The 24,275-nt window shown below is 39.8% G+C and overlaps 4 protein-coding genes across 17 annotated transcripts in view; 1 reads left to right on the top strand and 3 right to left on the bottom strand.

The window, feature by feature from the left end:
* Nucleotides 1-12,888, top strand: part of ZNF829 (zinc finger protein 829) — a 30,940-nt gene extending 18,052 nt beyond the window's left edge. The window contains exons 5-7 of one of the 5 annotated variants that reach the window (XR_013410590.1): nt 5,567-6,561; nt 10,230-11,193; nt 11,648-12,888. Coding sequence is in view for 2 of the 5 variants with exons in the window: in XM_001113276.5 (XP_001113276.2) it covers nt 5,567-6,546 (980 nt within the window). In the remaining 3 variants the exon portion in view is untranslated. Of the gene's footprint in view, nt 1-5,566; nt 7,159-10,229; nt 11,224-11,647 lie in introns of those variants that run through there. The other 4 variants (XR_013410592.1, XR_013410591.1, XM_001113276.5 and 1 more) reach the window with 4 other exon arrangements.
* Nucleotides 1-24,275, bottom strand: part of ZNF875 (zinc finger protein 875) — a 406,705-nt gene that overhangs the window by 319,352 nt on the left and 63,078 nt on the right. The window lies entirely within an intron of this gene.
* ZNF568 (zinc finger protein 568) overlaps nt 1-24,275 on the bottom strand; it is a 103,040-nt gene that overhangs the window by 51,122 nt on the left and 27,643 nt on the right. For all 4 annotated transcript variants that reach the window (XM_077982516.1, XM_077982520.1, XM_077982515.1 and 1 more), the window contains one exon: nt 5,053-5,216. The gene's annotated coding sequence lies outside the window, so the exon portion shown is untranslated. The remainder of the gene's footprint in view (nt 1-5,052; nt 5,217-24,275) is intronic.
* The window catches only part of ZNF345 (zinc finger protein 345), a 31,963-nt gene continuing 27,674 nt past the window's right edge, over nt 19,987-24,275 (bottom strand). For 5 of the 7 annotated variants that reach the window (XM_077975652.1, XM_077975653.1, XM_077975654.1 and 2 more), the window contains one exon: nt 19,987-22,793. In XM_077975652.1, the coding sequence (XP_077831778.1) occupies nt 21,248-22,714 (1,467 nt within the window). In that variant the 5' untranslated portion in view covers nt 22,715-22,793 and the 3' untranslated portion in view covers nt 19,987-21,247. 7 annotated transcript variants of the gene reach the window in all.

Genomic DNA, 24,275 nt, shown 5'->3' with positions numbered 1-24,275 from the left:
GTAATGGTTACATCTGAGTCCTTTCTCTTTCCATTGGTATATCTGCTCTACCAGTGAGCTTATTTTCATTTGTTTAATGATGGTAGATATGTCTTTCACTTCCAGATGTAGGACACCCTTTGCCATTTTTGATAGGGTAACCCTAGTTGTGACAAATTTTCTCTGTTTTTGCTTCTCTGGGAAAAACTTTCTCCTTCATTTTTGAAGGATGGCTTTGCTAGGTATAGTATTCTTGGCTGACAGTGCTTTTTCTTTTAGCACTTTGAATATCTCATCTCATTCTTTCCTGGCATGGAAGGTTTCTGCCAAGGTATCTGCTACTAGTCTGATGAGGGTTCTCTTATATGTGACTTGATGCCTGAGGGTTCCCTTATATGTGACTTCATGCTTTTCTCTTGCTTTTTTTAGAATTCTCTTTGTCTTTGACTTTTGACAGTTTGACTGTAATGGACCTTAGAAGACCTTTTTGGATTGAATCTATTTGGGCATCATTGAGCCTTCTGTATCAGGATGTCTGTATTGCTTACAAGACTTGGAAAGTTTTCAGTTATTATTTTGTTAAATAGGTTTTTATGCCTTTGCCCATCTCTTCTCCTTCTAGAATACCCAAAATTTGAATATTTGGTTGCTTTATGATGTCCCATATGTCACCTAAGCTTTCTTCAGTTTTAAAAATTACTTATTATTTTTTACTTTTGTCTTCCTGGATTACTTTTAAAAACCTGTCTTCAAGTTCAGAAATTCTTTCTTCTGCTTGATCTAGTCTATTGTTGAAGCTCTCAATTGTGTTTATTTCATTAATTGAAATTTGTCAGCTTCAGGACTTCTGTTTGGTTCTTTTTCTTGATATCTATCTGCTGAATTTCTCATTCAGATCATGAATTGTTTTTCTGGTTCTTTTGGTATTTATCCATGTTCTATTGGGTCCCACTGAGCTTCTTTAATATCATTATTTTGAATTCTTTTTCAGGTACTTGATAGATTTATTGTTTGTTGGAATCTGTTGCTGGAGAATTAATTGTGTTACTTTGGAGATGTCATGGTTCCATGCTTTCTCATGTTTCTTTTATCCTTACATTGATATCTATGTATTTCTTGTTCTGGTCATTTTTTCCAATTTTATGGATTTGTTTTCATAAGGAAAACCTTTTTCCTGTACATGTATTTATAGTGTTGGTTGGGTAGGTTGTTTTGGCTTTGTTCTAGGTGGATGCAGTGGTATAATCTCCATATGATTTCTTTGGCTGCAATCAGTGGCAGCAGTGTCTGTGAGTTCCTCAGTGACTTAGGGTTTGGTTGTTAGTGGAAGCTGTGATGAGGCTTTTCTGGGATAGGGATGCCAGCTATGCTGGTCTGTAGGCCCCAGTGGTGTTGGTGATAGCCTGGGCATGCTGGATCATGGGGCCCAAGGTGGTGTATTCAGACACTTGGTAGCTGCTCCATGAAGGTTGATCCCTGGGCCTCCAGATTGCTTGCTCAGGTGCTGGCAGTAGCAGCAGTGGGCCAGGAAGGAAGGCAGGTCCTTGGGCTCCTTGTTGGCATGTATGGCATTGATTATGACAATAACATTAGTTAGCCAACTCTTTGGGCTTTGAAGCAACATATGCAGGCACCAGCAGTGGTAATGGCAAGCTGAATGGGCCAGTCTCTGTTCCTCTAGGTGGTGTGTACATTTTGATGCTTGCAGTGGTGTTGGCAGCAGGCTAGGCTGGCCTGTCCTCGGGTCACTGGCAGGGCTGTATGGATGCTAGTGATGGTGGGTGGGCTGAGTCAATCCCTGGGCTCCCAAACGATAGATGGTGGGCACTGGCAGGCTAAGAAAGCCCATAATTAGGCCCCCAGAAGATATGTTCAGGCATTGGTGGGAGTGTGAGGAGTGAATTCATCCCCACACCCCTGGACATTGCATATAGGCAGTGGCAGGGGCAGTACCAGGCATGGAAACCCTGTCTTCTCACCCTCCGAGTGGTGCATGTGGATTCAGGCTATGGTGGGTAGGGTAAGTCAATTCCCATGCCCCCAGACAGCATGCTCGGACCTTGGTGGCACATTGGCTCTGCCTTTCCTCATTTGCAGGGATGGTTGGTGCATGTGGGCACCAGCAATGGCCAGCAAGGTCAGTCGATTCCCAAACCCTCAGATGATGTGCGGAGGCAGCAGCTTTGGTGGGCCAGGTAGGCTTGATGTTAGGCCCTTTGATGCTGCCCAGCACTAGTCTTAAGGCCCCTGAAGGCACTTGCAGATGCATAGGGACCCAGCTGCTTGGAAGTAGTGGTGTTCCTGTAAGTGGCAGTGGCCCCAGGCAGGTGACTCTCAGGCTCTGGGGAGCACACACTTCAGCTCCCGCTGTCCCAAAGGCAGCTTCCAACTCTGTTGTACTGCTCATTCCCCAGGGTGTAGGACTCTGAGTGCTGTACTGGAGTACTGGGGACCTAGCCACACCAATGGTTCTAGCCATCATTGCAATGCTGTAACCCTCTACATGGACATGGGGAGAAGCCAGCAGAGCTCCATGGATGTAGAGATGGAAGAACTGTTGAGTCCCTGGGCAGGATGTAGTCTAGTGGGAGCTGAGCTCCCAAAATGACACCATGCTGCAGTTGCTTGGGTTTGGGGAGGGACCCAGCATGAACTCTCTATCTAGAACAGTATTGTGTAGACACTGGGCAGCTCCCTTTACTAGTCTTAGGGCCATGAGGGCTGAGGGGCTGTTTTGTGGCTAGGATTGCAGGAGTCCACAGTGGGAATGTGGTCTCCCTTACCTTTCCCCTGGGCTCCAAGCTGATCCTGGCCAGGCCAACTGCTTTGCTTCTCTCTTTGTGCCTCAGAGGTTCCCTGTTACTTCCCTGCTGAATTCCAGTGCTCTGTCATAGATGCTCAGTTTGGTGTGTGATTATCTACTCGCTGTTTTGGTCCTTCTTTGTGGAGGAGGTAAATGCTGGGTGCCTCTAGTCATCCATCTTGTAACTCCACTCCAAAAATGTATTCTTGAGAACAATAAATCTAGACTCATTTATTGCCTCAGTAATTCTTTAGGTAGTTTGCCAGGAGCTGAGTATATATTAGTGAAAACATAAAACATTTCTTGATTTTGTTGGATCTATGCAGATTATATAATATTACAAATAATAAGTGCTATTAATAAGAAATAGCAGGAAGATCTGAGGCCTAATAACAGGAAGACCATAATTTAGACTGAAGATCAGTTATGGCCTTCTAGAGATATGCTGTTTGAGCAGAGGCTCAAATGATGAGCAGCAATTAGCAGGGCCAACAATGGTGATAGGATGAGGGGTATGCCAGGTAAAGGGGAGATGTGTGTGGAAAGGCCCTGAGAGGCAGGGAGAACTTGATGTGCTTGACGGACTGAGGCTTCTTGAGCAAGTGGAAGTGGAGTATAACACAAGGTTGAAGAGGTAGGTAAGAGCCTCATTATTGGAGTCTTCTTGGTAATTACCAAGGAGTTTAGATTTTCAGTAGGGCAAAGCGAGACAAAATACCATATCAGTTGCTGAATGGATTAGAGGGTGCTGGAACATACTGGGGAGACCATTAGGAGATTCCTGTAGTGGTCTAGGAAAGAGGGGATTCAATAATTAAATAAGGACAACTTTAAGAGATTTTTAGGGACTCACCCAGACTAAGTTTGGCCAATGATCATGTGGAGGGAGGACTTGAGATAGTCTAGCTGGCTTTATTTTGATGTCTTCAAGCCACTTCATTTGCTCAGTATCTGTTTTTGCTATGGCATTCTTTCATAATAATAGCTACCAATACTGAGTGCTTACTTTACATCAGATTATTTACATACATTATTCTTCATCTTTTTAGCAATCATGAGTTAAGTGTCATTCCCATTTCAATAAACAAGGAACAGAGGGCTCAGAGGTTAAGTAATTGCCTTAAAGCATAGAACTGGGGCTCACAGTTTATATGTTGACATGGACTTCCTTTCTTCTCATAGAGTACATTTCATCCTGTCTTAACTCTCTTGTGTCTCAAACTTGAGCTGTCTTCCTTCTCAGTCACTGCTATGACTTGAATGATTCATTTCTTTCTCCCAAGGTCAACATCACAGAATTCCAGAGCAAATTATTTTCAGTGAGTCCCTAACCCATATCATGCTTTATGCACAGAAGAGATTTACCTGTCTACTCTTCCCACCAGTTGTGTTCAGCATATTACATTTGTTGGAGGCTAGTGATTTGCCAGTATACCCTTGCACAGTCACTGAACTCCACCCACCCCTGCCATTTAAGCCTTTCAACACATTTATTATTCTTTTTTTTTTTTTTTTTTTTTTTTTTGAGGCGGAGTCTCACTCTGTCGCCCAGGCTGGAGTGCAGTGGCGCGATCTCGGCTCACTGCAAGCTCCGCCTCCCGGGTTCCCGCCATTCTCCTGCCTCAGCCTCCCGAGTAGCTGGGACTACAGGCGCCGCCACCACGCCCGGCTAATTTTTTTTTTTTTGTATTTTTAGTGGAGACGGGGTTTCATTGTGTTAGCCAGGATGGTCTCGATCTCCTGACCTCGTGATCCGCCCGTCTCGGCCTCCCAAAGTGCTGGGATTACAGGCTTGAGCCACCGCGCCCGGCCACATTTATTATTATTATTATTATTATTTTTTTTTTTTTTTTTTGAGACAGAGTCTCGCTCTGTCGCCCAGGCTGGAGTGCAGTGGCCAGATCTCAGCTCACTGCAAGCACCGCCTCCCGGGTTTACGCCATTCTCCTGCCTCAGCCTCCCAAGTAGCTGGGACTATAGGCGCCCACCACCTCGCCCGGCTAGTTTTTTTGTATTTTTTGTAGAGACGGGGTTTCACCGTGTTAGCCAGGATGGTCTCGATCTCCTGACCTCGTGATCCTCCCGTCTCGGCCTCCCAAAGTGCTGGGATTACAGGCTTGAGCCACCGCGCCCGGCCCACATTTATTATTCTTAATAGTCCTTTGATGAGGTCTGACAATTATCTACAAATTGCAAAACATACAGTATCATGCTCTGTGTATGTGACTATATGTTTATACATGTATATATAATTAGAATCTCTTACTCACAGTGCATGCCCTGGAGCAGAGGCGGCATCCTGCTGGCCTGTCCTCCTCCATGGCCCTCCAGCTGAACCCCTGCCAGGCCATGCTAATGGCCTTGCAGTTGGAGCGCCACGAGCTGTATGATGAGGAGACACAGAGCTGGGTCTCAGGCAGCGTCTGTAGGAGATCTGGGGTGGGGGCAAAGAAAAATAAAAATAAAAAATTTGAATCTCTCTATAATATGGAAGATGGTGCTGAACACTGTGTATTCACCAAGGCTTAAGGTGACTGTGGTTCAGACCAAAATTTGAGGATCATAGAGGTCATCTACTTTCCAAATCCATATCCTCAGCTTCTTTTATTACCTCTCCTAACGTCTATGCTTTTCTTGTCAATTTTACAGATTGCCTAGCCACCTTTGAAAACTAAATGTGTAATTTTTCAGATATTCTTTTCAGTTTAATCCTCCCATTTCATTTTTAGAAGTTTTAACTCGCTCAGAATAGGAAAATGTATTTGCCTTTGTATTTTCTTTCAGATCTGGAATCAATGTGTGAGACCAAGATATTATCTCTAAAGAAGAGACATTTCAGTCAAGTAATACTTACCCATGAAGACATAACTACTTTTATTCAGCCCACATTTCTTACTCAACCTCAAAAAACTATGAGTGAAGAGAAACCATGGGAATGTAAGATATGTGGAAAGACTTTTAATCAGAAATCACAATTTATTCAACATCAGAGAATTCATTTTGATGAAAAACCCTATGAATCTAAGGAGTGTGGGAAGTCCTTTAGTGGTGGCTTACTCGTTACTCGACATCAGAGGATTCACACTGGTAAAAAACCCTATGAATGTAAGGAATGTGGCAAGGCTTTTAGTTGTAGTTCATATTTTTCTCAACATCAGAGGATTCACACTGGTGAGAAACCCTATGAATGTAAGGAATGCGGAAAAGCCTTTAAGTATTGCTCAAACCTTAATGATCATCAGAGAATTCACACTGGTGAGAAACCCTATGAATGCAAAGTATGTGGAAAAGCCTTTACTAAAAGTTCACAACTTTTTCTACATCTGAGAATTCATACTGGTGAGAAACCTTATGAATGTAAAGAATGTGGGAAAGCCTTTACTCAACACTCAAGGCTTATTCAGCATCAGAGAATGCATACTGGTGAGAAACCTTATGAATGTAAGCAGTGTGGGAAGGCCTTTAATAGTGCCTCAACACTTACTAACCATCACAGAATTCATGCTGGGCAGAAGCTCTATGAATGTGAAGAATGTAGAAAGGCCTTTATTCAGAGCTCAGAACTTATTCAACATCAGAGAATCCATACAGATGAAAAACCATATGAATGTAATGAATGTGGGAAGGCCTTTAATAAAGGCTCAAACCTTACTCGACATCAGAGAATTCACACTGGTGAAAAGCCCTATGACTGTAAGGAATGTGGAAAGGCTTTTGGTAGTCGCTCTGACCTCATTCGCCATGAGGGAATTCATACTGGTTGAATGACAGAAAGCAAAGTAAGACTGTTTTGTTAACCTTTATAATATTTTTTTTTAAAAACAGGTAATGAGAACAAATTAGGATACACATTATCAAAGGCTCTCCTACATAATAGTTTTTAAAGGATACAATAACAAAGTACCAAGTACCAAAAACTTGGTGACTTAAAACAAGATAAATTTATTCTCTTACAGTTTAGAGCCTGGAAATCTAAAATCAAGGGTGCTGACAGTTTGGGTTCCTTCTGAGGTCTCTGAGTGAGGATCTGTCCTATGCCTTTTTCTTAACCTCTGTTAACAGCTGGCAGTCCTTGGCATTCCTTGGCTTTTACATACATCATTCCAATGTCTGCCTCCATCTTCACATTGCATTCTCCCTGTGTATCTCTGTGTATGTCTTTTCTTTTATTTGGACACCAGTCAGGTTAGATTGGGGTTACCTGGTAACCTCATCTTAACTTGATTACATCTGTCAAGACCCTATTTCCCAGTAAGGTCACATTTACTGGTACCAGGGGTTAGGTCTTCAGCATATCTTTTTAGGGGACACAGTTCAACCCATAATACCCTGTTAGAATGATTTTGTCTAATATATTTGTAATTTCCTTTTACATATAAATTGTTAGTCAAATATATTTTATTTTTATTTTATTTTATTATACTTTATTTTGAGACAGAGTCTCGCTCTGTTGCCCAGGCTGGAGTGCAGTTGCGCAATGTCAGTTCACTGCAGCCTCCGGCTCCTGAGTTCAAGTGATTCTCGTGCCTCAGCCTTCCAAGTAGCTGGGATTACAGGCATGTGCCACCATGCCCGGCTAATTTTTTTTTTTTTTGTATTGTTAGTAGAGACAGGGTTTCACCATGTTGGCCAGGCTGGTCATGAACTTCTGACCTCAACAGATCTGCCCGCCTCGGCCTCCCAAAGTGCTGGGATTACAGACGTGAGCCACCACGATGGCCAAAACAGACTTTATACCAACAAAAATTAAAAAGGACAAAGAAGGCCATTTATAATGATAAAGGATAAATTCAACAAGAAGATAAAACATTCCTAAATATGTATGCACCCAACATTGCAACACCCAGATCCATAATACAAATACTACTAGACCTAAGGAAAGAGATAGACAGCAATACAACAATAGCAGGGGACTTCAGCACTCCATTGACAGCACTAGACAGATCACTGGGACAGAAATCAACAAAGAAACTCTGGACTTAAATTGGACTCTCGACCAAACGAACCTAACAGACATCTGAAGAACATTCTACCCAACAATCACAGAATGTATACTCTTCTCTTCTGTGCACGGAACATTCTCAAAAACAAGTCATATGCGTGACCACAAAGCAAGTATCAATAAATTAAAAAAAAACAAAATCATATCTAATATCTTCTCTGACCACAATGGAATAAAAGTAGATATCAATACCAAGAGGAACTCTCAAAACTATATAGTTACATGGAATTTAAACAGCTTCCTCCTGAATGATTGTTGGGTCAATGATGAAACTAAGGTGGAAACTTAAAATTTTTTGAAATAAATGAAAATAGAGACACAACACACGAAAACATCTGAGATATAGCAAAAGCAGTGCTAAGAGAGGATTTTATAGCATTAAATGCCTACACCAAAAAGATAGGAAAATCTCAAATGAATAGCCTAACGTCACATTTCAAGGAACTAGAAAAAAAAAAAAAAACAAACCCAACTCAAAGCTAGCAGAAGAAAAGCAATAACAAATATCAGAGCAGGCGAAAATGAGACTGAGAACAAAAGAATGCAAAAGATCAATAAAAGAAAAAGTTGCTTCTTTGCAGAGGTAAAACTGACACCACTAGCTAGATTAACCAAGAAAAAAAGAAGGTTCAAATAAATACAATCAGAAATAATAAGGTGACATTATAACTGATAACATAGACATATAAAAAATCAGCAGACTATATGCACATATTAGAAAACCTAGAGGAAGTGGATAAATTCCTGGAAACACATAACCTTCCAAGATTGAACCAGGGAGAACTAGGAATCCTCAACAAACTACTAATGAGTATTGAAATTGAATCAGTAATAGAAAAAATCTTGCAACAACAAAAAGCCCAGGACCAGACAGATTCACAGCTGAATTCTACTAGACAGGCAAGGAAGAACTAGTACCAGCACTATTGAAACTATTCCAAAAATTATAGGAGGGAATCCTCCCTAACTCATTTTGCAAAGCCAGTGTCATCCTGGTACTGAAGCCAAGCAAGGGTAAAACACACAAAATAACTACAAGCCAATATCCCTGATGAACATAGACATCAAAACCTTCAGCAAAATACTAGCAAACCAAATCAAACTATGTAAAAAAGATAATAACAGCACAGTCGAGTGGATTTTATTCCAGGGGTGTAAGGATGGCTCAACATATGCAACTCAATGCATGATTCATCACATAAACAGAATTAAAAAACAAGCCAGGCATGGTGGCTCATGCCTGTAATCCCAGCACTTCATGAGGCCAAGGTGGGCAGATCACCTGAGGTCAGGAGTTTGAGACCAGCCTGGCTGACATGATGAAACCCCGTCTCTACTAAAAATAGAAAAACTGGCTGGGCGGGCGTGGTGGTGGGCGCCTGTAGTCCCAGCTACTTGGGAGGCTGAGGTAGGAGAATTGCTTGAACCTGAGAAGCGAAGGTTGCAGTGAGCTGAGATAGTGCCATTGCACTCTAGCCTGGGCAACAGAGCAAATTGCTTGACGTGGGAGGTGGAGGTTGCAGTGAGCCGAGATTATGCCCTTGCCCTCCAGCCAGGGGGCAATAGAGCGAGACTCCATCTCAAAGAAAACAACAACAACAAAAAAACCTATTGAGTACAATGTACGTTATTTAGGTAATGGGTACATTAAAAGCCAACACTTTCCCCACTACACTATATATGTATGTAACACAGCTGCCCTTGTAACTTCCTAAACCTATAAAAATTTTTAAAAATTAAGAATAAAAGGCAAATTAAGAATGCTTTTTTAAAAGGTTGAGGCATTATGCTAATAAGGTACCGTGGATTTCAGAGGGCAGAGTAGAAAGATCACAAGAATTTAGTGTGGTAGATGGGAACGGAAAATGGGTGTATAAATTTTATTGAAGTTAGAGCCCTGGGTTGAGGAATGACCTGGGAGTACTGGATATTGTAGAGACAGATATCATCAGGGCAAAGAGATTAAAGATTTTTGCCTTGACGGTTTCACACTATATTGTGATAGTAACACTGTATATGTTGGGAGATAGAGCAGGAAACATCTTCTCTGGAATATGTATGCTATTAAATGTTTTATCAAACTTTTGATCAAACAAGACAGGAGAACAATTTACAATTTCATTTCTATTTCTATGTTATGAGAGAAACATTTGTTCAGCTGTTTAACAGGCATGTTCATGTTACTATAAACTCTTCTGTTTCTCCATCACATTGTTGGTCATTTTTACTGATTACAAACTTCTTTATATACTTAAGAAATATATATATTTCTTTATATAGTAGGGTTAGTGTTTGTCATGTGTTGTTGTTTCAGTAACTTTTCCTAATCTTTTGGCCTTTTTGGTATTTTTTAATAAGCAGAAATCTTTTTCACATGTAAAATTTACAGTTTTTCCTATACACCACATAACATTATTTTTTCTCTTTATATTAATATTTCTGCAGATTTGGAGTCATCCGAGAATTTAAATTGTACCTCAGACAAAATCATGAGAATTACTTTGGGGTCACTGTTACTGGCTCTAGAGTTCAGGAGAACCAACAAGTAAAGTTGTGCAATTAGATGCAGTAAAATGTTGAAGAGGACCAAAATGATTCTGAGTCTCGAATCTGAGTTTGAGCCCAGCATGTCAGAAAACAGTGGTCTGGGTTCTACATGTGTTCCTTTTGTAAAACATGGATCTAATATCATAGATGTAAATGACTCCATGTAATATTTTTCAAATCATGATAAATCTGGCCCTGTGGATACACAGGGATGACTATTTAGAAATAATTTGTTTTTTTGTTTTTTGTTTTTTTGAGACGGAGTCTCACTCTGTTGCCCAGGCTGGAGTGCAGTGGCACAATCTCGGCTCACTGCAAGCTCCGCCTCCTGGGTTCACGCCATTTTCCTGCCTCAGTCTCCCGAGTAGCTGGGACTACAGGTGTCCACCACCATGCCTGGCTAATTTTTTTGTGTTTTTAGTAGAGACAGGGTTTCACCATGTTAGCCAGGATGGTCTCAATCTGACTTCGTGATCCGCCTGCCTCGGCCTCCCAAAGTGCTGGGATTATGGGTGTAAGCCACTGCGCCCGGCCATTTAGAAGTAATTTGCGTACTCAACTTCATTCTCTGTCTATTGTAAAATACACAATTTATTTTAGAACAGTTTTAGATTTACAGAATAATTATAAAAGTAATACAGAGAATTCCCATATACCCTATACCTAGTTTCCCCTACTACTGAAAACGTCTTATATTATATGGTACATTTGTTACAATTAATAACAAGTATTGGTACATTATTATTAGTTAAAGCTTACACTTTATTCCAAATGTTCTTAGGTTTTTAAGCTTTTCTTCCTTTTTTTGTTCCAGCATTCTAAGCAGGAGAACACATTGCATTTAGTCATCATTTCTACTTAGGTTACTCTTGGCTATGACAGTTTCTTCCTTGTTTTTTTTTTTGTTTTTTTCTGAGACGGAGTCTGGCTCTGTGGCCCAGGCTGGAGGGCAGTGGTGCGATCTCGGCTCACTGCAAGCTCCGCCTCCCGGGTTCCCGCCATTCTCCTGCCTCAGCCTCCCGAGGAGCTGGGACCACAGGCGCCGCCACCACGCCCGGCTAGTTTTTTTTGTAGTTTTAGTAGAGACGGGGTTTCACTGTGTTCACCAGGATGGTCTCGATCTCCTGACCTCTTGATCCACCCGTCTCGGCCTCCCAAAGTGCTAGGATTACAGGCTTGAGCCACCGCGCCCGGCCAATTAGTTAAAGCTTACACTTTATTCCAAATGTTCTTAGGTTTTTAAGCTTTTCTTCCTTTTTTTGTTCCAGCATTCTAAGCAGGAGAACACATTGCATTTAGTCATCATTTCTACTTAGGTTACTCTTGGCTATGACAGTTTCTTCCTTGTTTTTGTTGTTGTTGTTGTTTGTTTTTGTTTTGAGATGGAGTTTTCTTTTGTTGCTTAGGCTGGAGTACAATGGCGTGGTCTCAGCTCACTGCAATCTCTGCCTCCCAGGTTCAAGCGAATCTCCTGCCTCAGCCTCCCAAGTAGCTGGGATTACAGGTGCCAACCAGCACGCCCAGCTAATTTTTGTATTTTTAGTAGAGACGGGGTTTCACCATGTTGGCCAGGCTGGTCTTCAACTCCTGACCTCAGGTGATCCACCCTCCTCAGCCCTCCAAAGTGCTGGGATTACAGGCACAAGCCAGAGCGCCTGGCTCTCTTCCTCATTTTAAATGATCTTAACTATTTTGAGGAGGCCAGTATAGCATAGAATATTCCTCCACTAAGATTTGACTGATGTTTTTCTCATGATGAGACTGAGGTTGTTTGCAGGAGGAAGATCACAGAGGTTAAGTGCCATTTTCCTCATAGATATCAAGGATTCATACTATCAGCATGATGACTTTTTGTTGGTCTTGATCACCTGAGTGAGGGAGTGTTTGTCAAGTTTCTCCAGTGTAAAGTTACTCTTTTCTCCCTTTTCCCATACAGTAGTCTTTGGAAATCACTATGCACAGCACATACTTAAGGAGCAGGGGGTTATGCTCCACTTCCCTGAGGGCAGAATGTCTGCATAAATTATTTGGAATTCTGTACTGGAGATTTATCTCCTCCATTTATTTAGTTATTTATCTGATAATATAGTCATATCAGTATGAATGCATGGATATTTATTTTATACTTTGGGTTACAATCCAATACCACTTTATTTGTTGTTCAAATTTTCCAGAAACTGAGCATAGAAGTGATAACATCTAAATCACTGTGGCTATGCTGTTGTGAACGCCCTGAAGGCTACACAGACAGACAAATCAGGAGGTTATTATAAATATCTAAGTAACATATAGCCATGGTTAGGATCAGGATGTTATCAGGAAAGGTGATGAGAGGTGGGTAGAACTGCAATATAACCAGGGGGAAAGAATTTACTTTTCAATACATAATGCTGGATTAACTTGGATATCTGCAGGAGTACTGATAATTAAACTTGACCCACTAAATCTCATACTGTACATCAAACTTGTCTCAGACTTCATTCTATGTGTCTCTTCCTGTGGTTTGTTGAAATATGTATCCTTTCACTATAATAAAGTTGTAATCATAGGCCAGGCACAGTGGCTCACGCCTGTAATCCCAGGCAAGATATGAGTGGTGAAATAAAACCTCTAGGGGAAGAAAGAATGCCTTCATGAGTTTGTAGGCATGAAACACACACACACACACAAACATTTAAGACTCAAAGTTCTAACCATATATAGAAAAAGGCTGATAAACAGGAGTTAATTAAAATTAAAAACTCCAATTCATCAACCCGTACCTTTAAGAGAGTGGAAGTGCATACCACAGAACAAAAGGTATTTGCAACATACATATCAACTCAGATCCAGATCCAAAATACACAACTCACACAAAGCAATAAGGAAAAGACACGATACGCATTTAAAACGGCCAAAGTCTAACCAACCCTGCATACAAGATACCAAAAAAGCTAGTAAGCAAGCATATGAAAAGGTATTCAACATTATTAGTCACTAGGAAGTGAAAATACAACTTTCTACATACTTATATAACAGTTATATATCTCTATATATAACTATAGCAACTAACATATTAGTATAGTCCTATTAGAATGGCTATACAATACTAAGTGTGAAGAGTATATAGAGCAAATGAAACCCTTACAGATTCTTTGTGGGAGTGTAAATTTGTACAATTACTTTGGAAAACTGACATTTACTAAATATAGGCCTATCTCTGACTCAGCAATTCCATTCTGAAGTATATTGCCAATAGAAAAGAGTAAATATGTCTACATAAAGACACGTATAAGAAGGTTCCCAGAGCTATAGAAACAATACAGATACCCACCAACCAAAGAATGAGTAAGTCAAAGTATATTCCTGTATAGTGATAAATTAACTTCACCCAAAGAGAGGCGTTGCCTTTGCTGTGAGTACTGGGAGGTAATCTCTAGGCCTCTGGAATGTCCTGCTCAATAGCAGTGTCTTGGTTTGGCTGGGTTCTTTGTTGGCCACCCAACAGTATAACATGTGATTTATGATGAGTGCTTTGAGACATGCTATCTCAGTTTTGACTTCTGGAGATGGCAGACAAACAGTACTAGACAAACCAGCAAGAAGGGCAGAAAGACAAAGGTCCGCTATGTGGGCAGGGCAGGGTTATCAAACCCCAAGAAAAACACTGGAAACCAAAGACTAGGGTGAGCTTCCCTGGATTGCAACACTCTATTTTATTATTCCACATTGTAGATGGAAGGAGGTATCACCATCCAGGACTGCATAGAGATAGGATGACCAGAAGATTCATCTTTGGACCCCTCTTAGACTTCATTCTATGCGTCTCTTCCTCTGGCTAGGTGTAATTTGTACCCATTCACTATAATAAAGCTGTAATCATAGGCCAGGCGCGGTGGCTCACGCCTGTAATCCCAGCACTTTGGGAGGCCGAGGCGGGCAGATCACTTGAGGTCAGGAGTTTGAGACCTGCCTGGCCAACATGGTGAAACCTCGTCTCTACTAAAAGTACAAAAATTAGCTGGGTGTGGTGGCAGGCACCTGTAATCCCAGCTACTCAGGAGGCTGAGGCTGGAGAATCGCTTGAACCCAGGAGGGGGAGGTTGCAGTGAGCCAAGATCGTGCCACTGCACTCCAGCCGGGGTGACAACAGCAAGACTCCGTCTCAAAAAAAATAAAAAAATAAAAATAAATTAATAAAGTTGTAATCATAAGTATACTATTCTCTTGCGTTCTGTGAATTATTATACTGAATTATCAAGGGTAGTCATGACAACTCCCAAATTTGTAGTCAGCTGGTCTGAAGTATGGGTAGCCCTTGGAACCTCTGAACTTGTGGCTGGTGTCTAAAATGAGCGCAGTCTTGTGGAAACTTTTCCCTCAGACTGCAGTTTCCCTAACTCAATGTAATTCCCATAAAACACTAATAAATAAAAATGAATAATCTATTATGTCTGAGAGAGCCATCCTTATTGTTGCATGAAATAATGTTGAGCAAAAGAAACCAGACACAAAAAGGGTTCAGCGTACTATTCCATTTACATGAATTGGAAAAACATGTAAGCTTATCTGTGGTTACGGAAATTAAGAGAGGGGTTATTTCTGGGCAGTGGAGTATTAACAGCAAAGCAGCACAAAGAAGCCTTCTTAGGCTGCAAATGTATGTCAGTCTGGGCAGCGCTTACATAGGTGTACAATATTACTTCATCAAGTATAACACTTAGGATTTATGCTATTTCCATCAGTATTTTATATACCTAAATAAAAATGAATTCAAGTAGAAGTGTAGAGAAGGCTACTGAAGGTAATGAGTGTGGAGTTCAAGGGAAACAAACCCATTGGGGTGAAATCACCAAGGAACAAATAAGTATAAATAGTAAATGTGTCAAAGGCTGAGTCTTAGAAAACTTCAATCTTCAGGGAACAGAGAGATGAAGAGAAACAATGCATTAAATGACCATGACGAGTAGCTACATAGGAAAAAGCAACAGAATTTGAGAATTTTAGTTACTTTTCTGCTCTTTAAAAGAAAAATATATTTTAAAAGGTGATTTCATAGGAATTGAGTAAGCCTGCCTATAGATGTATAACGTGCTCCAATTAAAATACAAAAACCAATTGGGTTAAAAATAAAACACTAACTATATGGTGTTTATAAGGACATATACCTAGAACAAGCTGACACACAACAGACCTAGTGTGGCTCTACTGGCCAAAGCAGAATTTTCAATATTAGAGAAATATGAATTCAACATCATAGTGAAAAATACAGCAATCAAACATAAAAAAAACCTCTATATTAACCGAAGACCTTAAAATAATATAGATGGGCATTTTGTGCCCACTTTTCAGAACTAAACAAAATACCAGAGGATATATAAATAATGTAATCACCAAGCTTAATATAATTAAATAGAACTTTGTGTTTTATAGAGAATATATATCATGGCCGGGCGCGGTGGCTCACGCCTGTAATCCCAGCACTTTGGGAGGCCGAGGCGGGCGGATCACAAGGTCAGGAGATCGAGACCACGGTGAAACCCCGTCTCTACTAAAAATACAAAAAAAAAAAATTAGCCGGGCGCGGTTGTGGGCGCCTGTAGTCCCAGCTACTCGGGAGGCTGAGGCAGGAGAATGGCGTGAACCCGGGAGGCGGAGCTTGCAGTGAGCCGAGATTGCGCCACTGCACTCCAGCCTGGGCGACAGAGCGAGACTCCGTCTCAAAAAAAAAAAAAAAAAAAAAAGAGAATATATATCATTTCACATCATATATCTATAAAACATATTAAAAACCTAACCTGTATTTGGCCACAAATAATAAATTAATGTTTTAACTTTTTAATTAAGTTTCACAGATCACGCACATTATAATTTCATATGCTAAATCTTTTTCACAAGTTTTTGAAAATTTAGAAACACACACAAACATACAGACACCTACATAACTAGTGAATCAAAAAGAAATCAAGATTAAAATAAGAATTATCTAGAAGTTAATTTTTTAAAAAACTATGGGGCCGGGTGCAGTGGCTGACACCTGTAATCCCAGCACTTTGGGAGGCTGAGGTGGGCAGATCACAAGGTCAAGAGATCGAGACCATCCTGGCCAACATGGTGAAACCCCGTCTCTACTAAAAAATACAAAAATTAACCGGGCATGGTGACGCACACCTGTAGTCCCAGCTACTCAGGAGGCTGAGGCAGGAAAGTTGCTTGAACCTGGGAGGTGGAGGCTGCAGTGAGCTGAGATCGCGCCACTGCACTCCAGCCTGGCGACAGAGTGAGACTCCATCTCAGAAAAGAAGAAGAAGAAAAACTATGGGCCCCAGATATAGCAATATTCAAAGGAAATCTTGTAGCCTTAAATGCTTTCAATTTAAAAGGGACTGAAAATATATTAACTAAGCATATGTACTCAACAGAAATACACACAGATAAAAAGAAAATAGTGAAATATATTTTTGAAATAGAAAAAGCAAACAAAAATAGTCAAAAGCATGAAGAAAACCCAGATAAGATTTTTTAAAAAAAAACAAGTAAAATGAATGGGACTCCTTCAAATCAATTTAGAAGAATAAAGTGGTTTAAAAATAAAACTATGAGTAGAAATACAAATATATAGAGAGACTGAAAACTGAAAGCCAATTATGTTTGCCAATATCAACAAATTTGAAAATCTAAAGAAATCATTAAAATCATTGATGAAGTAGTTTATCAGTTCTAAAATGCACTTTTTACCCAACATTTTAGTCTCTGAAAGTGGGATTCAATATATATCTACAACAGATTAATCTGCAGGATTTTAAAAATTAGTTGTGGCCGGGCGCGGTGGCTCAAGCCTGTAATCCCAGCACTTTGGGAGGCCGAGGCGGGCGGATCACAAGGTCAGGAGATCGAGACCACAGTGAAACCCCGTCTCTACTAAAAATACAAAAAATTAGCCGGGCGCGGTGGCGGGCGCCTGTAGTCCCAGCTACTCAGGAGGCTGAGGCAGGAGAATGGCGGGAACCCGGGAGGCGGAGCTTGCAGTGAGCCGAGATCGCGCCACTGCACTCCAGCCTGGGCAACAGCGTGAGACTCCGTCTCAAAAAAAAAAAATAAATAAATAAATAAATAAAAATAAAAAATAAAAAAAAAATAAATAAATAAAAATTAGTTGTATATTTAAAGTGATGCATTTTATATGTGGCATCTTAAGAGTTCATAAGTTAGTCTGTTTTTAATCATTTCTTTTCCATATCTTTTAAAAATTAAAAAACTTAATTATCTCGAATTTAAAAATTATAAAATATACTAATGCTGATATATTTTCATCTTTTGTTCTTTCCGATGCAAAACGTGATTGAATGCCAAAATATTCACTCAGGGGACCTGACTGGGGGGTAAGGGAGTATAAAAGAGACTTTGGCCACAGGGTTTTTTTCCCCAGCCTTCCTGTAGTTTTTGCTTTATATCCCTTATATAATACCCATTTCTATGCCACTTTGAGTCAATTCTCGTGATTAAAATCCTTTTACTAAAATGTTCATTTTAATTTTCAAAATAATTATTAAAAGGTTACGTGTAATAGTAATAAACAAAAGCTGAGTATCCCTTATCCAAAATGCTTGGGACCCAGAAGTGTTTTGGATTTTGGAATATTAGCATTATACTTACCAGGTAAGCATACTTAATCCAAAAGTCTGAAATTATCTTTGAGCATCATGTTGAGCTCAAAAATATTGGAATTTGGAGCATTTCAGATTTTGAATTTTCAAATTAAAGGATGCTCAACCTGTAATCTGTAAAGTCTGTAGAGCAATGTCATTTTGGCATTTATGTTCATATACCTTTATTTATAAGAACTGCTACTATTTTGTTTTCAAAACAGCAGGTTGTGATTATTGATCTAGATTTTTTTATTCTAAAATTAGTTTTCCCTCCCATTTTCCTTAGGGTTTTTGTTGTAGTTATTCTTTCTCCAGCTTCTTGGGTTATATGCTTGGTTTCTTTATTTACAATTTCTTTAATATTCTAACAAATGAATGAATTTAGAGCTATACAATTTCCTCTCTATATTACAGGTCCTCATAAGTTTTGCTATGTAATCTATTCAGTGCCATTTATTTAAAAAATAATTTATTTGATTTTAATTAATTTATTCATTTATTTTTAGAGACAGGTCTTACTCTGTTGTCCAGGCTAGAGTGCAGTGGCACAATAATAGCACACTGAGGCCTTGAATTCCTAGGCTCAACTGGTCCTCCCACCTCAGCCTCCAGTAGCTGGAGGCCACCATACCTGGCTCATTCTTTTTAAAACTTTTATTGTAGAGACAGGGGCTTGCTATGTCACCCAGGCTGGTCTCAAACACCAGGCTTCCAGCAATCCTCCTGCCTCAGCCTCGCAAAGTGCTGGGATTGCAGGCATGAGTTACTATGCCTGCCTGCATTTTATTTTTAAGCAAAGAATCATGCAGATGAGTACTGAATTAGTATTTGGATTTCAATGAAGAATATTGCCATAGTTTTTTTACTTCTACCCTGGTACAAATTTTATAGTGTATTTGTCTTCTCACATTTTGTAATCTTATTATATTTTCTGTAGGACAAATGACTTTTTTTTATTTCTATTTTTTCTGAGACAGAGCCTTGCTCTGTCACCCAGGTTGGAATTCAGTGGTGCGATCTTGTTTCACTGCAACCTCCACCTCCCAGGATCAAGCAATCCTTATGCCTCAGCCTCCCGAGTACCTGGAACTACAGGCACACGCCACCATGCCTGGCTAATTTTTGTGGGGCTTTTTTTGTTTTTTTTTTTGAGATGGAGTCTTGCTCTGTCGCCCAGGCTGGAGTGCAGTGGCCGGATCTCTCAGCTCACTGCAAGCTCCGCCTCCTAGGTTTAGGCCATTCTCCTGCCTCAGCCTCCTGAGTAGCTGGGACTACAGGTGCCCACCACCTCGCCCAGCTAGTTTTTTGTATGTTTTAGTAGAGACGGGGTTTCACCGTGTTAGCCAGGATGGTCTCCATCTCCTGACCTCGTGATCCACCCGTCTCGGCCTCCCAAAGTGCTGGGATTACAGGCTTGAGCCACCACACCCAGCCAATTTTTGTATTTTTAATAGAGATGGGGTTTCACCACGTTGGCTAGGCTCCTGGCCTCAAGTGATTCACCCACCTTGGCCTCCCAAAGTGCTGAAATTACAGGCGTGAGCCACTGTGCCTGGCAGCAAATATTCTTATTCAACAAGGAATGAATGTCAGTCAAACTTTGCCTACATTCATTTAAATGAATGTCTTTCTCCATTACAGGGTCTCTGTTGTTGAGTAAGGTATGGATCATGGCTAAAAGTTTTTCTGTAAATAATAAAAATGAAGCTTGAGAAGATAATGGTGATGGGTAACATTCACTAAGCATTTCTTATGTGATAGGCACAATTATAGAATCCACACAACAATGCTCTTAGGTATTCTGATTCTACCCACATAGGTATGTTACAGATGCATATAAAAGGATCTAGAAGAATAAGTAAATTGGTTAACAATGCAAAGGAACTGAGGCCAGGAATGCTGCTCAAAGGCAAGGCCAGCTTTATCTGTAATGTAAAAATCTTTTATATGCAAAAGCAATTGACACATTATCTCTGAAATGAACAATAAATAAATAATGCAGACACACTGAAAAGGGGCCATCAAGGTAAGTGTTTGTAATGGCAAAATTTTTAATACTTGACAAAATTGGGGTTTGATAAAGACAGGTGAATACTATAAAGCCAATAAAATGGTAACAACATATTTACAGACAAAAAATACTAAGGGCTGGTTATAGTATAGCATAATCACACCTTGTTTCCAAAACAATGAGAGAGATAGTATTAAAGGATTTGCTCCAAAAGTTTGACAGTGATTATCTGTGATTGGTAAGATTACAGGTAACCATATCCTTTTTTTCTTCTTATCTACATTATGATGAGGGAAAGCTGTTTTGCAGAATGGAGAGTACAATTTTATAAAAGGAAAGTAAACAATCTTCTAAAACAAAAGGTACAGGTATTAAAGGATACTTAGAAGTAACAGTTATTCACCATAAACAGGATGAAACATAGATACATATACGCAAATTTAAAAAACAAACACTGGGCCAGGCACGGTGGCTCATGCCTGTAATTCCAGCCTCTGGGACACCGAGGCCGATGGATCATGAGGTCAAGAGATCGAGACAATCCTGGCCAACATGGTGAAACCCCGTCTCTAATGCAAATACAAAAACTTAGCCGGGAGTGGTGGCGGGCACCTGTAGCCCCAGCTACTCGGGAGGCTGAGGAAGGAGAATCACTTAAACCCAGGAGGTGGAGGTTGCAGTGAACCAAGATTGTACTCCAGCCTGGCAAAAGAGTGAGACTCTGTCTCAAAAAAAAAAAAAGAAAAAAAAAAACACTGACCTGATATCCAAACTTTATGTGAATACAAATGTAACTTACCATCAAATAGTCAATAAAAAACAATATGAAATGGACAAGGTTATTGAATAAATGGTGTTAGGACGATAATCAAGAAAGAAGAAAAGGATAAATTTAGACTTGCAATAAATAACTTTTAGATGAATCAGTAATTCTGTATAATACAAAAAAAAAGATCATTGAAAAAATATAGTAGGGTTAACCCAGAAATGAGTTTTCCAATGTTTAAAATAGAGGCAAAATACAATAAATGATTTTTTTTTCATTTTTAATATTCACAAGTAAGAATTTTCCAAAGTAATGAAGGAATGAATATAGATAAGGATCTTCAAATATTTATTTTATTTGGGGTGATTTTTTTCCTGTATAAATTTTCTTAGACTGACTAACCTGTGAAGCATAAGTAAGGCATCTGTACCTTAGTTCTATTTGTAGAGATTTTCACCACTATGAATTTTCTTATGTCATATATTTAGAGTCCTTCCTTCAGCACATAATTTCAATTCATAGTCTCCAATTCACAGAGTTTCTTACCATTATGACTTTTCTTATGTTGCTGAAACTCTGAACCCCTCCCATAAGCCTTCCCACAGTTCTTACATTCATAAGGTTTCTCACCTGTATGAATTCTCTGATGCTGAGTAAGGCTTGAGCCACTACAAAAAGCTTTCCCACACTCCCCACATTCATAGGGTTTCTCACCAGTGTGTATTCTCTGGTGCCGATTAAGAGCTGAACCACTACTAAAGGACTTTCTACATTCTTTACATTCATAGGGTCTTTCACCAGTATGGATTAACTGGTGTTGGATAAGTTTTGAGCCACTACCAAAGGCCTTCCCACATTCCTTACATTCATAGGGTTTCTCACCAGTATGAATTCTGTAATGTTGAGTAAGGTCTGAACCACTACTAAAGGTCTTCCCACATTCCTTACATTCATAAGGTTTCTCACCAGTATGCATTCTTTGATGCTGAATAAGTTTTGAACCACTTCTAAAGGCTTTCTCACACTCTTTACACTCATAGGGTTTCTCACCAGTGTGAATTCTCTGATGTTGAGTGAGATCTGAGCCACTATTAAAAGCCTTCCCACATTCCTTACATACATAAGGTTTCTCACCAGTATGAATTCTCTGATGTCGTGTAAGGGCTGATCCAAAACTAAAGGCCTTCCCACATTCATTACATATGTATGGTTTCTCACCGGTATGAATTCTCTGATGCCGAGTAAGGGCTGAACCACTGCTAAAGGCCATTCCACACGCTTTGCACTCATAAGGTTTCTCACCAGTATGAATCCGCCGATGTTGAGTAAGGTTTGAACCACTGCCAAAGGCTTTACCACAATCTATACATTCATAAGGTTTCTCACCTGTGTGAATTCTGTGATGCCGAGTAAGGGCTGATTCAAAACTAAAGGACTTCCCACATTCCTTACACTCATAAGGCTTTTCACCACTGTGAATGATCTGATGTCGAATAAGGCCTGACCCAAAACTAAAGGCTTTCCCACATTCCTTACATTCATAGGGTTTCTCACCAGTATGAATTCTCTGATGGTGAGTAAGGTTTGAGCCACTACCAAAGGCCTTCCCACATTCCTTACATTCAAAAGGCTTCTCACCAGTGTGAATTCTTTGATGGTAAGCAAGGTTTGCACCACTACCAAAGGCCTTGCCACATTCTTTGCATTCATAAGGTTTCTCACCAGTATGAATTCGCTGATGTCGAATAAGGACCGATACAAAACTAAAATCCTTCCCACATTCCTTACATTCAAGGAGTTTCTCATCAGTATGAATTCTCTGATGCTGGATACTGAAAGTGGGCATGTCTTCAGGAGTAAATATCATTTCACTGAAATGTCCTTCCTGAGATCCCTGTTTTCTCTCAAACTGGCTTTTACATTCCCAATCACCTCTGAAACTTGAACACTCAATGCTGTGTTTTGTAAGGTTTTCCATTATCTCCCATCAGGATGATTCTATTCCATAAATATCCTTTTTCAGAAATAATTTCTTGGTCTCAACTTTGATTCACAGTCTGAAAGAAAATATAAAAGCAAACATTCACTTTTTTGTGTTCTGGGAGAGATTAAACGTTTATAATAGATACGAAAGACAACTACAGTTTAATTTTCATAAAAAAATGAGTTGCTTATACAGTTCTCACATATGACTGGGGCAATTTGACAAACAGATTAGGGAAGCAGAGAAAATGAGTAAAAGTCAGACTAGAAAGTGAAGGAAGTATTCAGGAAACAGATTATTTTTAAACAGTAGTTTAAAGTTCCCTATAGACTTTGAAAGCTTGGTAATTATACAGATGTCTTGGCCCTGTCTTAATTTCCTAAGAGATGAATCTAGTGTTATAAACATTTACAAATGAGAGTAATTCTCATATTCATTTATCAGGGTTGTTTGGAGTACCACATTTTTCCTGGGGTGGAAAATCTGGGATGATTCAGTAATAAACATAATTTTCAGATAAACTAATGGAGACAGAAAATAAAGATAATCCACAAAGAGCAGTTTCTGAGTGAAAGACTAATGTGCTAAATGAGTATGGAATGAGCTATGGAGAGGGAAGATTCATCTGTGGTTAGAATGTGGTTTGTTATGGTTAAGTTTGCCTCCAAATTCTATGATGATAACATTGAGAGAAGAAGGAGCTCAGTAAGGGCTACAGCAGAGGAACAGAATCTAGTTTTAACATGAGAGGAAAGGGAAGACAAGACAGGAGGCAATGTGATACTACTAGAAGATTGCAAGAAAGATGAAGCTATATAAAGATGAAGATACATAAATATCCTGAACCTCATCTTTGATGATTATGGAATGATTCTGATCATACCTAATCTACTTATATACTTGCATAAAGTAACTGTGCAGTGCTTATTATTTTGGGAGATTTATTTGCCACAAAAGTAGAGACTAGGAAAGGAAATGGATTTAAAGATACCATCTAAGGTCCTGAGTTAATACCTCAAACCCCAAAAAGTGAAAACATTCCAGCATCAATCTCTTTCTACAATTCACATAACAATCCTGTTTACAGCAGGTCTAAATATGTCTTGAAATTGTTCTTCCAATCTCCAACTGGCTAATCCAAATCAAAATTACCTTTTGCTTGGACACTAAAGCAGCATTTCTTCTAGCTTCCTGCATTTCCAGTTTTGCACCCTTAGCACCCAGAGTGATATTTAGCCTGGAATTGTTCTGCTCAAAATGAACTTGCTCGTAAAAGTTCCTCAGTGATCTGCCTGTCTCTACAACCTAATATCCCTCTCTGCACCCCCCCACCCAACAATAAGCTGTAGCCACAGTGGCCTTCATAGTTCTTCAAATGCACAAAACTGTACCCACCCATCCCCATCATGATTTCACCTGCCTGAAATGGCCCCCTATATCCACTGCCCCTCCTCTTGGCCTTGCAAGTTTCTGGCAATGGTTTAGATCTCTGCTAAACTATATATCTTTAAAATATTTCCTGCATGTTCAGTCTTAATTATGCACACTCTATCAT

The sequence above is a fragment of the Macaca mulatta genome, chromosome 19, assembly GCF_049350105.2.
Source record: "Macaca mulatta isolate MMU2019108-1 chromosome 19, T2T-MMU8v2.0, whole genome shotgun sequence".
Taxonomy (NCBI): Eukaryota; Metazoa; Chordata; class Mammalia; order Primates; family Cercopithecidae; genus Macaca; species Macaca mulatta.
This window is presented reverse-complemented; position numbering and strand designations above follow the sequence as displayed.